General features: G+C 40.1%; 1 protein-coding gene across 1 annotated transcript in view; it reads left to right on the top strand.

Annotated features, from left to right (window-relative positions):
* Window positions 1–7,305: 7,305 nt before the first annotated feature.
* pappa2 (pappalysin 2) overlaps window positions 7,306–17,095 on the top strand; it is a 59,321-nt gene continuing 49,531 nt past the window's right edge. Inside the window, exons 1-2 of the mRNA XM_036966716.2 lie at window positions 7,306–9,856; window positions 13,410–14,469. Of these exons, the coding sequence (XP_036822611.2) occupies window positions 8,881–9,856; window positions 13,410–14,469 (2,036 nt within the window). The 5' untranslated portion in view covers window positions 7,306–8,880. The remainder of the gene's footprint in view (window positions 9,857–13,409; window positions 14,470–17,095) is intronic.

Raw genomic sequence — 17,095 nt, forward strand, 5'->3', positions numbered from 1 at the left:
GATTGGTACATGGGTAAAAAAAAACAGACATTGTATATCCCTTTGACCATGGTGAAGTTATTAATTACACTTTGAATGGTGTATCAATACACCCAGTCAACAAAATATACAGGCATCTTACCTAACTCAGTTTACGGAGAGTAAGGAAACCGGGCAGGCATTTCACCACGAGGCCAAAGGTGACTTTAAAACAGTTACAGAGTTTAATGGCTTTGATAGGAGAACTGAGGATGAATCAACAACATTGTAGTTACTCCATAATACTAACCTTAATGATAGAGTGAAAAGAAGGAAGCCTGTACACAATAAAATTGTGGCCAAGAAATGAACTGTCCTGAATGTCCTGAATACAAAGCGTTATACAGTATATTTTGGCAAATCCAACACAACACATCACGGAGTACCACTCTTCATATTTTCAAGAATAGTGGTGGCTGAATATATGGATATGTGTGTCATCGGCAAGGACTATGGGAGGAAAACCTAGTTCAGTATACTTTCCACCAGACACTGGGAGACAAATGTACCTTTCAGCAGGACAATAACCTAAAACTCAAGGCCAAATATACACTGGAGTTGCTTACCAAGACGACATTGAATGTTCCTGATTGGCCTAGTTACAGTTTTGACTTCGGCTTGAATATCTATGGCAAGACTTGAAAAGGGCTGTCTAGCAATGATCAACAACAAACTAGACAGAATAATTTTAAAAATGTGCAAATATTGTACAATCCAGGTGTGCAAAGTTCTGAGAGACTTACCCACAAAGACTCATAGCTGTATTCACTGCCAAAGGTGATTCTAACATATATTGACTCAGGGGTGTGAATATTTATGTAAATGTATTTCTGTATTTAATTTTCAATACATTTGCAAAAATGCATTACATTTCTTTTCTCCACTTTATCATTATGGGGTATTGTGTGTAGATGTGTGAGAGAAAAAAATTAATTTAATAAATGTTGAATGTTGAATTGTAACACAATAAAATGTGGAATAAGTCAAGGGGTATGAATACTTTCTGAAGGCACTATATGTTTTTTGGATGTAAAGTTGTCTTGACAAGTTGTGGAGTTAGTGGTGGTGACCATACCTGCCTCATGAAGTTCTGACAGCACACAGCAGAGGGCATGATCACCTCTGTCACACTCCTCACCAAGGCTCATTCACGTGACAAGCAAACCATCTCTGTCCATCCACGCTTTATACTAAAATCTCTTTATTCATTCATCTATTTTCTTACATTAGAAGCAATTGGTTTACCTATTTTTCCATATCTACTCTCATTCAGTCAAAGTGGAGTATTGTGCATGTAGGCCTGCACAGCATTCACAGCAAATAATGTTTCCAATGTTTTCCCTTGTGGAACAGATTTATGAACAGTTCCCTGTGTAATTCAATTAAGATGGAAAAAGGCATACTCAGGCAGAGGAAAAATACTGGATATCTTGTAGAATACATTCGTTTCTCTCATGGACCACCATGGCAAATGTTTATCCTTCCCTGTTCCTTCCCTTTCAAAACAACCTATCTGATTTGTATGTGCATTCATTTATCTCTATTTATGATATTTTTGAATATCACTGTAGCAAATTCATGCCAAGCAATGTTTTATTGTTAAAACGGTTGGAGAAAATCCCAAAACAGAGGCTAGAGGTGCAATTATTAATTTTTTTTGCCATGATGGTTAAAAAGTGAAACGTACAAAAGTGTATAAAGTGAGAAGGTGCTTAGAAACTAAAGTTTATGTTACTTAATCATCATCAAGATAGAACCTACTCTCCGTCATCGCATACAAAAACAATATTAGTACCTTATTGTTGTTCTTGTGTCCTTCTTTCTGCCATAATTAGCATTTGAAACACAACAGAGACAGTGTACCTCTCTGAAGTAACCAATTCTTATTTACAACAAACAGCCAGAATGCATTCACTACTCACACAACAACAAGTAGCCAACACCTGCTACACATGTTTTATCCCTTTACTGTTGATTTCAATGGTTTTTCACTTGTTTTGCTGTGTTTGCAAAGCAACATTATAATATGACTTGGTGAATTACCTATTAATAAAGGCCCAGTGCAGTTAAAAACATGGTTTCCTGTTTTTTTTTGTTCTTGATGCTATTTCCACACTATGAGGTTCGAAATACCACTCTGAAATTGTGAAAATGATATATAGACCTAAGATTGTTCTGCTATGGGGCAAACGTGCTATACATAACTTTTTTCAGAAATTTATTAAAATGCTGTCAATTATTTTAGTTTGAAGTTGGATTGAACAGTGTAAAACAATCAGAATGGAGAAATTCCCATTGAAATCACATATAATTTATGTTTTGCAACTCTAGGGCCCTGCACTGCTCATAAAGCATATTTTATTATTTAAAAAACATTAAATGCCGTCAAATAACATCATACCATCAAAACTGTGAAAAATATCACCCAGCTCTATCCCCAAATAAAAAATGTACCTTTGGCTGTTGATTGGGTTGCAACTTACTCATATTTTTTCTGTCACAGCATTCTACAGTATAATCACAAGGTAAGGTGGGAGAGGGCAGTGAATATTCTGTTTCAATCTAGCAAATGATGGTATAGATATCAAAGTGGTTGTGATGTAGTGCAGCTCATATTTTGTTTGTCTGTCCATTTCTTTCTGCAGACAAGCTCCCCAACCCATCCAGGATGGGTTCCCTGGGCATCCCTGAGCTGGACCCTAATGGACTACACAGACTGCAGTACCACTCTGTTCTTAGGGTCCAGATAGCCCCAGCACCAACTGACAAAGCTCCTATAGGTGAGATACCTGTAATGACTACCAATGTCTTGTATTGGTCATTCAGCCAATCACAGATAGATGAGTAGCCCCTGTCAATTGACAACTCCTTATAAAACTTTCAATGGGCATGATTTAGCCACCACATGTACTGAAAATGAGCAAAATACTGTATAGACCCAAGATTGTTCTGCTATGGGAAAAAAGTTGTATACATACAACTTGTACATACATTCAATTAGTATTTGGTGGAATTGCCTTTAAATTGTTTAACTTGGGTCAAAGGTTTCGGGTAGCCTTCCACAAGCTTCCAACAATAAGTTGGGTGAATTTTGGCCCATTCCTCCTGACAGAGCTGGTGTAACTGAGTCGGGTTTGTAGGCCTCCTTGCTCACACATGCTTTTTCAGTTTTGCCCACAAATTGTCTATAGGATTGAGGTCAGGGCTTTGTGATGGCCACTCCAATACCTTGACTTTGTTGTCCTTAAGCCACAACTTTGGAAGTATGCTTGTGATCATTGTCCATTTGGAAGACCCATTTGCAACCAAGCTTTAACTTCCTGACTGATGTCTTGAGATGTTGCTTCAATATATCCACCTAATTTTCCTTCCTCATGTTGCCATCTTTTTGTGAAGAGCACCAGTCCCTCCTGCAGCAAAGCAGCCCCACATCATGATGCTGCTACCCTCGTGCTTCATGTTTGGGATGGTGTTCTTCAGATTGCAAGCTTCCCCCTTTTTCCTCCAAACATAACGATGGTCATTATGGCCAAACAGTTCTATTTTTGTTTCATCAGACCAGAGGACATTTCTCCAAAATGTACGATCTTTGTCCCCATGTGCTGTTGCAAATCGTAGTCTGGCTTTTTTTATGGCAGTTTTGGAGCAGTGGCTTCTTCCTTGCTCAGCGGCCTTTCAGATTATGTCGATATAGGACTCGTTTTACTGTCGATATAGATACTTTTGTATCTGTTTCCTCCAGCATCTTCACAAGGTCCTTTGCTTCTGTTCTGGGATTGATTTGCACATTTCGCACCAAAGTACGTTCATCTCTAGGAGACAGAACGCGTCTCCTTCATGAGCGGTATGACGACCGTGTCGTCCCATGTTGTTTATACTTGCGTACTATTGTTTGTACAGATGAACGTGGTACCTTGGAAATTGCTCCCAAGGATGACCCAGACTTGTGGAGGTCTACGATTTGTTTTCTAAGGTCTTGGTTAATTTCTTTTGATTTTCCCATGATGTCAAGCAAAAAAGCACTGAGTTTGAAATACATCCACAGGCACACCTCCAATTGACTCAAATCATGTCTATTAGCCTATCAGAAGCTTTTGAAGCCATTACATCATTTTCTGGAATTTTCCAAGCTGTTTAAAGGCACAATTAACTTAGTGTATGTAAACTTCTGACCCACTGGAATTGATACAGTGAATTATAAGTTAAATAATCTGTCTGTAAACAATTGTTGGAAAAATGACCTGTGTCATGTGTAACAGTATAGACTTTACGTCCGTCCCCTCGCCCCGACCTGGGCGCGAACCTTCTACTGTAAATATGACTTTTTTCAGAGAGTGTAGTGGTTGACCCATGCCCTATAACCTATTAGTGGGAATTGTCAATGGGCAGGGCTATCTGTGATTGACTGTATGACAATTTCAAAACACATGGATGGTCACCAACCATCCTCCTGGAGATCTACTCTCACTCCAACCGTCACATAGCACAACAGATTCCGCCAAGCGTCTTGTTAAGAAGCTAAGTGTAATTATGTGGGTGCAATAAGTATGAAATACTAACTCTTCCATCTTTCCTGTCACATGATGTGATTATAGTTGACAATAGTAATGTCAGTGTTGGAGAAAGCTTGTGATGACAATGTAAATAAAACCACTACTTGTTTCTATTTTATACGATCGATGACTACTCTGTTGCTTCTCTATACCTCCTATTCGATTATGTTTAGCTAACACCCTCTTACTTTCACCATGATCTGTTTTCCTCTCAAAGAAACACCTTGAGCACATGTAAAACAAATACTTACAAACTTTCATTCTAACCTTGTTTATGGACTGTTTATTATGTTATGTAAATAACTGACAAGATAATTTATCTTGAATGACAACAACCTTTTATTGCAGTCTGGTTTCTTTGTTCAACTTTCAACAGCAGAAAACATAGAACATTTGTAATTGAAGAGTGTTTACGCATACTTTTTAAAAAATAAGTTAAAATCTCCAGTATCATCACAAAGTCTATTTCATAAAATCATTAAATAGACTTTGTGATGATACTGGAGATTATACCATATAATCTGCCGTCTATTCATTGCAGAATGCAATGAGTATAGGCCAGGATGGTCCACCATGCAAACAGGGTGTTCTGGCCCTGCATCTTCTGGTGACCTATTGAAAACTGTACAACAATGATATAACAAATTAAGATGCATTATGTATGCCTTCTGTAAGGATGACAAGACAAGGTAGCCAACTCACCTATGGAAGTTTGTTGTTTTCAGGGTCCAATTCCAGCTCCAACTGACAGGTAGAATACGATGTGCCTTTGTTGTTGTTTTTTTTTAAGGGTTGAAGGGTTGGGCTCTAGACCATCCTATCAGCCAATCAGGGCTGTGAATGTAAATATCACATTTCATATTCAAATGGTTGTCCTAACAGACTGAGCAGTTCAGTGGCTCAGAGAAATAAATGATTAAACATACATATAAATAAACACAATCAATGAATTATTAGACATAAAGTGATGATTTAAAAATAGAAAGAATGCATGGGGCTTTAAGTTACATTTGCCTCCAAACAATTGTGGGCCCCCTCTTTCATTTTCTACCAATGCTCTTGAAAGGGTCCCCCCCCCCCCCCTCCCTCTCGCCATTTGTCCATCCAGCACATCAGGTTGGATTTTCCCCCATTCCTTTTCTGGTCCCTCAGATAGGGGTTGGGGTTGGGCAAGCTCAAATGAAGGATAATCTCCTAGAGGTCCTTTGCAGTGGGGGATGAGGCCATTCACTTTTTTTTACACCGTTGCAGCTGGATCTCAAAGCACTTCGATAAAAAGCGGAATGTTTTGCAGGCAGATCCTCAGGCTGGTTGCGGAATTCTTGCCTCCCACTGTTAGGAACCTTTTTACCCCTTAAGGGGCCCCTGCCATAACCGCCAGTTGCTTCTAGCTGGGCTGTTTGCAAATTGAACCTGACAAAAACAGTGGGGGTGAAAAAATGGGTGCATTTAGAAGTAAAACAGCTGCAATTCAATAAAGAGGTATGATTTCTAGTAAGTTAGTTACATGAGTGATATGGTGCAAATTCTATTACTTTGCGAGCTCTGTTGGACTGGTAGTGCACACCTGCACAGCTGAAATCTTTTATTATTACAATGGCATTGTTCACTGTTCACTGCCTAATCAGTAAGAATCTCACTCAAACAAACTTGCAAGGCTGCAAGCAAGCTGGCTACTATGTGTTTGTTAACAAATTGCTTGTTTGCAGGAAAATTAAAATAAGCAGAATTGAATAAAGAAACTGTAACAAAATGAGTTTGTTCAAATCTAAAGACGCACGTCACCCGGCTCACGCAATATTAGTGTTCTAAGTGTCGATCAGGTGTGAGCATGAAGAGATGGTTCATGGACTTCCTATAGCAGTACTGTGGTATTGTTCCTGATAGATTGATAGTAGAGTGGACCACAATCCCATCAATATGGCCAATGCTAAGCAGCTTCAATATCCAGATACAATTACAGTAGGCATATTTACAACAGTTTTGAAACCATTATCATCTAATAAGATGTCAATTTTTGTAGTTGAATGTCCTATCTCAAATATTACAATAATATTTTTGTACTAAGGCAAAGTCATCAACACAGTTACCTTTAGAGAGACTCCTACATAAAGATGATGCATATATTTCTCATTAAAGTTAAAGCCCTTCTTACACTATTACCGTGGCAACAAGCTAATTAATTTAAAGTATGGGACATGGTTTATATAAGGCAAGTTACAACTAAATGCAAGTGGTATTGTCCATTGCAATTAGAGTTGACTTGGCAAATACATCTCTAGATCAGAGTGAAATAGTTTTTGTTTAACTTGTGTATTAATGCTGTAAAAAAAAAAAGAATAAGTACAAAAAAACTCAGGTTTCTGCTGTAGGGGTTTTCAAGTATCCTCAAGACCCCCAACTCTGGTTTGCTCAGTTTGCAGGTGCATCACATTATATAGCACTAGTGATTCCAAGCATGAGCACCCCTAGTTTTTATAATACCAACTTTACCTGCATACATAACAATTTACGCTATGTAGGCATGCTCGTTTTTATTCACATTCATTAAATACATAGGTTTATCCTTTGTGTCTGTAAACTACTTTTCTCATGTGTCAAACAGATGTGCCGTGTGTGAGAGAGTGGTGTTCAGATGGTGTGAGACTCAGACAGAATCACTGTTCAGTGGCTGTTGTGCACTAGCCTATTCATAAAAGTGCCTCAAAGAATACCGTTAAGGAGGACGGCCAGTGCATACAACTCGACGTCAACTGTGTGTAGAGTGACTGCCTGAATAGAGAGGTTTACTTTCCTCACTTACTGTATGTGTGTAGGGGCAGGGTTAGTGATGTCAGTCTGAAAGTAACAGATAAAACGTTTCAGCGCGTTGTTTTGATCTTGTGAATAGGCTGTGGAAGAGGGCGAGACTGGCGGTTCATCAGCGCAGAAAATATATTAACCATTTCAAATGGGGGATACAAGAGGACTTTACGCGCGCTTGAAGGTGATTTAACGAACAATTTTTCTTTGGAGAGTCTATTACCAGGAACAGCATTTAGTCTGATTCCCATTTACTTGCTCTCATCTCTTGTCTCATACCTTGTATTGTTACTTTGCAACTAAATGCAGAGAAAGGAAATAGCAAGTAAAAGAACAATAGTCAATAGTTTATGGTTAGCTTACTTATATTTCTGCCATTGTGTCGCCTAATGACTGCATTTAATTTAATTTCACCTGAGGTTAATCTTTCAATAAAGCTTACCTTTACTGTATATGACTTTATAGTATAGCCCTTGAATTATAAATATTGTCTTAAAAGCATCAGCCAGCTTGTTCATTATTTTTGGCCACCCCTGCATCCTACTCACTGGGTGAATGTTAGGTTAACAACAACGGGCACTATCGAAAACAGCGCATAAGGGGGAGATTGGTGGCAAGACCTGAAATAACCTTTATTTTGCCAGGTATGGATGAAAACATTGAAAGCATTACTTGTATGGGCCTATACTGAAAGAAGATAAAGAGAAACCCCACCAGTGACAATAGAATTCCCATTGAATTATTTGGACAAACACGTCGACATAGTAGACATATTTCAAAAATGAATTCCAAATTCTAAATTAATGCTGCAAAGTAGCCTAATAACAACAGTTTCATCATTTGTGTTCAATCAGGCGGTATCATGGCAGGCTGCTCTGACTGTCACTTTCCTTAATAGGCATGACCCGTTTACAGTGTAGCAGGTTTCAAAGGCGAGTTGATGTGATGCGCGCAGGTGAGGCTAGATGTGAGTCAAGCTGACGTTTTCCTTTGACCGGTAAAATAGCCAGAGGCTTTTATAAACCAAATATAAATTCAACCTCAATATTCAATAGCCTGCAGATTTTGCACTGTCAACGTAACATACTGCTACAGTTCCCCCTTTGAGTGCACTCTATTTAGCTGCGTTTTGAAGTCTAGCAGTAAAACTGGCATCTGAGGAAAATAGGTGCGACAAACCTGCCTTGTAAACACATGTGAATTAAAGTGTTAGTTTAAGTAAATGTTTAATAAAGGGCATTGGATGCAATGCACTAAATAGACCAGCCCAAACCAAAATAGGCAATTGCTTATGCAAAACATAGGCTACCTGCTTAAAACGTTTTAATCCTTAGATTTATTATAATACTATTATTTTTGAAATATACAGAGTTACCCAGTTATCATTTAATGGGGAATATGTGTTTTAATCAAATCGGATCTTGTTGCTAGTGTATTCAACTTGTATATCTTAGAAGCAATAAACTGAAAACATTCCAAAACATCAATTCCAAATCTAAACTCCAAAATGTTGTGTCTCAGACTACTGGCTGTTGTCCTCATAATGATCAACACATGGTTGCTAAACTCTGCTCAATCAGATCATATCCAAAAGTTCAAACGCACATTGGCTCAGAGAGCTGACAGTGAAGTGGCTCACTTAGCAAGTGAACAGTGCAGGTCCACAAGACAGCCGAGACAAGTAACATACTCAGCATCAGTTCTACATCTCCCTCCAGTGGCTCACCCAAGTAGATACACCACAAGGCAAAGAGGTTTCTATCATATAGGTCCTATTGAGAAGTCCTCTTGTTCAGGTGGGTGCAATTATGATGCTAATTCTAACCCAGGACTGCATAGTGCCTCTCATTGGGGCAATGGTGAGAAGAAGGTTAATCGGGGAAACTCGGAGGCAGTGCTACCCAAAGACAAGGAGGGGAGACATGTTAAGAGTATGGGGATGGTCAGTTCTCCTCACCTCGACTCCAGTAGAAAGCCTCCCAGTCAGCCTGAGGTGACAGTGGATTCAAACAGTGACAGTGACAAACCAGAGGTTGATGGTGTGCTCTCTGAGGGCCCAGACAAGCAGTTGCCGCTCAAGAAGCAGCAGAGAGTTCCGACTGACACGCCCACCTTCCACAGAAGGGTCCGCCGTAGCCTGGCAGTCTCCAATGATGAAGACAGTCGGGCAGCTTTCCCTGAAAGCATAGTAAACTCCCGGGGGATATTCCCTACATTTCGACAGCACAGTGACTATTCTGCTGAGAGTGAGGACTACCCTGGGGATCAGGAGGGACCACCTAACCCCGGCCCCGCCAGAATGTTGTGGGGTGCCCAGATCCCAGATGTCCACCCTAAGTGGATGTCTGCTTTGTACTTTAATGGACAGAAGGAACAACTGAGGGTCAATCCAGCAGCTGGTATTCAGCTTCCTCGGGCCAAGTTCAGTGTTGAACTGTGGGTCAAACCAGAGGGTGGGCAGACTAACCCAGCCATCATAGCAGGTGAGTGATACTCCACAACATATTCTCTCACTCTCTCTCGCTCTCTCTCTCTCTCTCTCTCCCTCTCTCTCGCTCTCTCTCTCTCTCTCTCTCTCTCTCTCTCTCTCTCAGAATACACTGCAGACACAATTTATCTTGCATTGCAGAAGTAACATGTCTGGGTTTGTTTAATTCATCATTAATATATTAATATATTCATTTAATGGTTACATGACATGGTTGGGAAGATGAGAGGAATTGGGAAATCAGCCGTTATGTGGTGCAAATGGGTTATTAAGGGGTGAAATTCCGTTGTGCACACCACGTAATTTTAACGTAGAAATGTGGAATGGAAACTATGTGTTTGATGTATTTGAAACCTTTCCACCTATTCTGCTCCAGCCACTACCACGAGCCCGTCCTCCCCAATTAAGGTTCCACCAACCAGTGGTAGATCTCCACAGACCTGCAACCTTTGCATGCTATCTTGAACATGCACGCTTTCTATAATTACATAATAATTATTTTCTAGTTACAGTTACCTCAACATGTGGCCATGGATTTGTTACTAATTTTAAGGTTAAATAAAATTTGTTTGTAAGATAGCCTTAACTATAGGCTATTTACTGTATTACATATGTCTTATCGAAATGTTAGGTTGACAATGGAACCAAATATCAAGATTTAAAGGAGATGTATCTAATGCTTGGATAGTTTAATCAGAGCCACTGTCATAATCATACTCTTTAACTCTTATTTTTGGTTTAGTTGGTGATGTGAATCAAGTTAAAGTGAATGTGAATTGTGTTTGGTTGTCAACGCAACCAAATATTCACATTTTAAGGAGATGTATATTTTGTGCCACTGACTTAGTCTGACTTTAATTCCAGTCTACAAATTAATAATTGATATTTTGGAATCGCATCTCTATCTCAACCAAAAATCTAAGTTAAAAAATAGGACTAAATCGAATCAAACTTTAAAGGCACGTTAAATAAAGTTGGATTTGATTTAGTCCTATTATTTAACTTAGATTTTTGGTTGAAATGGAGACTTGAATCTAACCTATTCATTATTAACTTGAAGATTACATTTGACATCAACCAAAGCGTAAAAAACTCTAGGCCTATATGTATTGTCTATTTTTAGTTGAACCCTGGGTGGAACTAAAACAATAGCTGTTGATAACTTTGCAAATGTTATATAGGCCTAAATATTATTATTATATATGACTTATAGAGTATAGTTACATTTCATTTGCTCAGTTAAACCTACCATTTGGAATAACTTCGATAGCAACAATGGATCTATTTAGTTATTATGAGATCTCTCAATAATCATTCTCACGATAGCACATTGATAGTAGTCAGTGACAAATATCACATCTAAGTAGGGCTGGGCTTGGTAAAAACCCTGGATGGGAAACAAAATGTAGATAAATTAACTCTCCAATAGGAAGTGCTGCCCAGCCTATAGTTTTTTTCTGATAATGGATATAACTTTGACGTTCTGACGTTGTTTCAAAGGTACAAATTCGACATGTTTTATATGAGGTTTGTATGACACGATGACATAATTCTGTGGTTGAACTCAAAACAACAGTTGATGACTTTTTGCAAATCCAATGTATTTTCCACATACTGTAGATTCCATGTCGCAATACGTTGACAAATGATGTTGAAACAACGTTAGTGGTCGCCACCTGCAGGCTTGTTGTTTTGACGTCACGTTTTGAGAGGGTTAATGCTTAGTCATAGGCTACCCAGCAATAGATCCATTGCCACATGCGATGAAAAGTTCAATTAATACATTTTATCCCAATCATTGGATTAATATCAAAACTAAATTACTTTTGAAGTCTTGTCGTTTCCTCTGCTGTCTGGTGAGGTGGGATAAATCAAAGATGTCTAGTCTAGTTTAAAACTTCAAACAGGAGGAGTAAACTGAATTGCAAGTTTTATGTGGAGGTTCAATTTAAATAACATTGTTATTGATAGTGTAATCTCCTCGTATCCTGCAGGCAATATACCCACTCTATTTCAACAGCAGAATAAGGAAAGGGTTGAAGGCAATATGATATAGGCAATTAATTATTCATTATTTCACTGCATGAATGTAGAAAATCAAGAAAAGAATCACAGTATTATTTGGATTGGGATGTAATTTATTTATTGATGTGGGAAATAGCCAGGATCAATGATTGAACCAGGGACTTCTCATATGTTAAACTAACATGCTACTGAAGGGGGTTAGGCAACCACAAGTCCACAAGAGCCACAATGCCTGCAGGTTTTCATCCTTGTCTTTTAACCAGGACTGGAGGAAGCAGCTGGGTACAATTGCTCAATTAAGGCTAGGATTCAATCCGATCGTACTTTGTCGGCTATGTGCCATTTAAAGGTCCTTTTCCTGTTGAACCGGCATATGCAGCGTTTACCGTGAATGCGGTCTCCGTGAATGCGGGAACAGTGCCTTTAAAAAGTGCATAATCGACAAGTGTGATCAGATTGAATCCCTGCCCAAGAATCGTCGAGAATAGAACCCCCCTTACCAACCCATCTATCTATGCAATTGCAATTCTGAAAATAGCCACACTTAATAGTTGTGTTTAGTAGGACTGTAGAAGCACTCTTAGATAAAATGGTTCCAAATGGGTTCTTCGGCTGTCCCCATAGGATAACCTTTTTTAAAATTCCAGGTAGAACCATTTTTGGTTCCACACAGAACCCCTTGGGGAAAGGGTTCTACATTGAATCCAAAAGGGTTCTACCTGGAATCAGGATGGTTCTCCCTGGAACCAAAACAGGGTTTTCAAAGGGTTCTGCTAGATAGCACCTTTTTTGCTAAGAGTGAAGCTACACTCCTCATTTGGGAAGTGCTCATGTTTCCACCTCCTTTCAGTTTCCCTTTTTATTTTATTTGTATATCCTCGTCACATGTCACTTATATTCATCATGACCTACAAGCTTTGGCCTCAATCTTTAGTGACCCCTATGTGACATTTCACAAATTAGTTTTTCTACAAAATATTTTCACATTTGTTATTCTATTAAAATAATTAATTCCTGAACTGGGTTTGATTGGCAAAATTAAAATTTTAACAGATAAATTACAGACTAGTTTTATCCTCTACTCTTATAAATCTGCCCCTCTATTGTTGCCAGATAATAATACAGTATCAAGACTTTTACTTGGCAGAGATGCTGTGTTCTAACCACTACTTTGAGTGAATTAAATGCTTAACCATGATATTGGCCAACCCTCCTGAGGAATATTTTCATACAATTTCCCAGCTTTCTTTTCAATATCCCAAAAATGTCCACGTTTTTGTGTGTACAGTGTGTATGGAAGGAGGGTGAAGGGGTTCCCTGACCTTTAGCTGTCCCGGCATAGAGCATCTGGAAGCCAGATGTGAGTCTCTCTTTCTGAAAAACAGCTGTGAATCAGTGCCTTCGTTTAGGGAAATACCTTCAACCCCTCAACTCTCTGGGTAATTTGGCTTTAATTACATTGGAAGAGGATGCTCAATGTTTATGCCTTTTTACAAAATAATATTTGTCTTTCTTTTGTGTAGGGGTTTTTGACAACTGCTCCTACTCCTTAAGTGAGAAAGGATGGTCAGTAGGTATTCGGACAGTAGAACCCGGGGGGAGAAAAGATGCCAGATTCTTTTTTACACTTCGTACCGACCGTGCTCCCAAAGCAACGACTATTTATGGGCATCAGCGCTACCACCCTAACTCCTGGACTCACCTGATGGCCAGCTACAATGGTCACAATATGACCCTCTACATAGATGGTGCCAAGGTTGCAGAGAGCCGTTTGCAGTCTGGTAACCTCTACAGCCCGTTCATGGAGACCTGTCGAACACTTCTTCTCGGTGGGGACCAGTCAGACCTTGGGCACAACTTCAGAGGGTACATCGGGGGTATTGTGTTATGGGTGCTTCCTCGCACTCACGAGGACCTCCTGAAAGGGCGCTCTCAGATTGATAAGAGGGAACCAAACCTCGCTCTCTGGGCTGACTTCTCTGAGGTAGAGCAACATTGGAGTCCTCATAAGGACGGCTACCACCCGTCCATAGTCATTATCCCTATCCCTGAGCTGGAACATGTGTCCCCCTTTGTGCCCCCTCCCTGTGGATTAACAGCCTGTGACAACACAGACATCATCCTCGGCTACAATAACCACTGGCAGCTGCGCACAGAGAAGAGGATCCGCTACCGCATTGTCAACATCTGTAACGACGACGGAAGTCGTCCCACCGTCTCCCATGCCCAGATCCAGCAGCAGCACCAGGCACTTGTCGAAGCCTTCCGGTCCCACAACATCAGCTTGGAGCTGAGCACGCATACCATCCAGAACACATCTCTACGCCAGCGCTTCATCCTAAGCAACTGCCAGATCAGTAAGATTGGTAACAGGCACTGTGATGCGGAGTGTGACCACCCACTGACGGGCCATGATGGTGGGGACTGTCTGCGCCTGGGGCCCTGCTACAACTGGAAGAGGAGGGACGGGGTCTGCAACACAGAGTGCAACAGCATCCACTACGACTTCGATGATGGAGACTGTTGTGATCCAGAAGGCACGGATGTCCTGAAGACCTGCTTCGACCCAGAGTCCCCAGACAGGTGAGATATTTCTTTCAATTTTGGGGGGGGCAGGAATCCCCAACCCTGCTCCTGGAAATCACTGGTCTATGAGTTTTTCCTGTAAAACTTTACATTAGGTGCTCTTATACCTGTGCTCTTATATCTGTAATTACTTTAGTAAGTACGAAGAAAATATGAATACTTGCTGCGTTGGGCAGTTGTCCCAATCGTTTAGACATACAGTAGTAATGAGTCAAAAACAATACCTTTATACATTTTGGGGTCCAGAGCAATCTTCTATCTCATATCAAATTAACTTAATCTGTTTATAATGATGTTCTTTACTAGTTCTGACAAAGAAAAAACATTGTTTTGTCATCCTTAGCCTTCCTTAGCTACCACAACCAAAAAAGTACTTTGCTGCCTGTCCCTGTATTTATGGGACTTTGTGCATGTTGTGAGTTTTTAACGATAATGACGGTAATGATATTGAGGTTCTACAGAGACCTTGGGAGCTTAACGCCTAATTAGCGATATCTTGATTTACTAAAGAGGCCTTAAGTGTCTGTCTTCAAGGCACACAAGTTTAAACTCTGGAACAGTTTCTGAAAGCAAGTGAAACTGGGAATGGAACGAGAAGCCAAAGTATACAGTTATTATGGCTAAACAATGAAAGCAGAAGTCTCCTCCGCTCCGTTCTATTCATTTTGACAGGCAGGCTTATTTGCGTTTCAAACAAAATACATGATGTATTGCCATAATATTCTTTTTGCTTAATAGTGCACAGCATGTAGGTAGAAATACTAAACTTGCGTCTGTTGTCTGATCCATTTCACAGATGTGAGAGATCAATAGACCATCTATATACATGTAAAGTTTGTACTCATTCAAGGATTTTTCTTTGTTTTTACTATTTTCTACATTGTAGAATAATAGTGAAAACATAAAAACTATGAAATAAAACATATGGAATCATGTAGTTGGTTACTACACATATGGAGTCATCGTGTAGTAACCAAAAAAGCGTTATGCAAATCAAAATATATTTAATATTTTAGATTCTTCTAAGTAGCCACCCTTTGCCTTGATGACAGCTTTGCACACTATTGGCATTCTCTCCACCAGCTTCACCTGGAATGCCTTTCCAACAGTTTGAAGGAGTTCCCACATATGCTGAGCACTTGTTAGCTGCTTTTCCTTTACTCTGCGGTCCAACTCATCCGAAACCATATCAATTGGGTTGAGGTCGTGTGACTGTGGAGGACAGGTCATATGATGCAGCACTCCATCACTCTCTTCTTGGTCAAATAGCCCTTACACAGCCTGGAGGTGTGTTGGGTCACTGTCCTGTTGAAAAACAAATGATAGTCCCACTAAGTGCAAAACAGATGAGATGGCATATTGCTGCAGAATGATGCGGTAGCCATGCTGGTTAAGTGTGCCTTGAAATCTAAATAAATCACTGACAGTGTCACAAGCAAAGCACCCTCACACCATCACACTTCCTCCTCCAAGCTTCACGGTGGGAACCACACATGCAGCGATCATCCGTTCACCTACTCTGCGTCTCACAAAGACACAGGGTTTGGAAGATTAAATCTTAAATTTGGACTCATCAGATCAAAGGACAGATTTCCACCGGTCTAATGTCCATTGACCCCAAAAATAATCTTCTTATTATTGGTGTCCTTTAGTAGTGGTTTCTTTGCAGCAATTCAACCATGAAGGCCTGATTCACGCAGTCTCCTCTGAACAGTTGATGTTGAGGTGTGTCTGTTAACTCTGTGAAGCATTTATTTGGGCTGCAATTTCTGAGGCTGGTAACTCTAATGAACTTACCCTCTGCAGCAGAGGAAACTCTGGGTCTTCCTTTCTTGTGGCGGTCCTCACGAGAGCCAGTTTCCTCACAGCGCTTGATGGTTTTTGCGACTGCATTTGAAGAAACGTTCAAAGTTCTTAACATTTTCCGGATTGACTGACCATGTTTTAAAGTAATGATGGACTGTCATTTCGCTTAGCTTTTTGAACTGTTCTTGCCAAAATATGGACTTGGTCTTTTACCAAATACGGCAATCTTCTGTATACCAACCCTACCTTGTCACAACACAACTGATTGGCTCAAAGGCATTAAGAAGGAAAGAAATTCTACAAAATAACTTTTAACAAGGCACACCTGTTAATTGAAATGGATTCCCGGTGACTACCTCATGAAGCTGGATGAGAGAATGCCAAGCGGGTGCAAATCTGTCATCAAGGCAAAGGGTACTTTGGAAGAAGCCGCAGCAAGGAAGAAGCCACTGCTCCAAAACCGTCATAAAAAAGCCAGACTACAGTTTGCAACCGCACATGGGGACAAAGATCATACTTTTTGGAGAAATGTCCTCTGGTCTGATGAAACAAAAATAGAACCGTTTGGCCGTAATGACCATTGTTATGTTTGGAGGATAAAGGGGGAGACTTGCAAGCCGAAGAACACCATCCCAACCGTGAAGCACGGGGGTGGCAGCAGCATCATGTTGTGGGGGAGCTTTGCTGCAGGAGGGACTGGTGCACTTCACAAAATAGATGGCATCATGAGGAATAAAAATGATGTGGATATATTGAAGCAACATCTTAAGACATCCGTCAGGAATTTAAAGCTTGGTCGCAAATGGTTCTTCCAAAT

This window comes from Oncorhynchus mykiss, chromosome 28 (genome assembly GCF_057628025.1).
Source record: "Oncorhynchus mykiss isolate SJ-2025 chromosome 28, ASM5762802v1, whole genome shotgun sequence".
NCBI classification, from domain to species: Eukaryota; Metazoa; Chordata; class Actinopteri; order Salmoniformes; family Salmonidae; genus Oncorhynchus; species Oncorhynchus mykiss.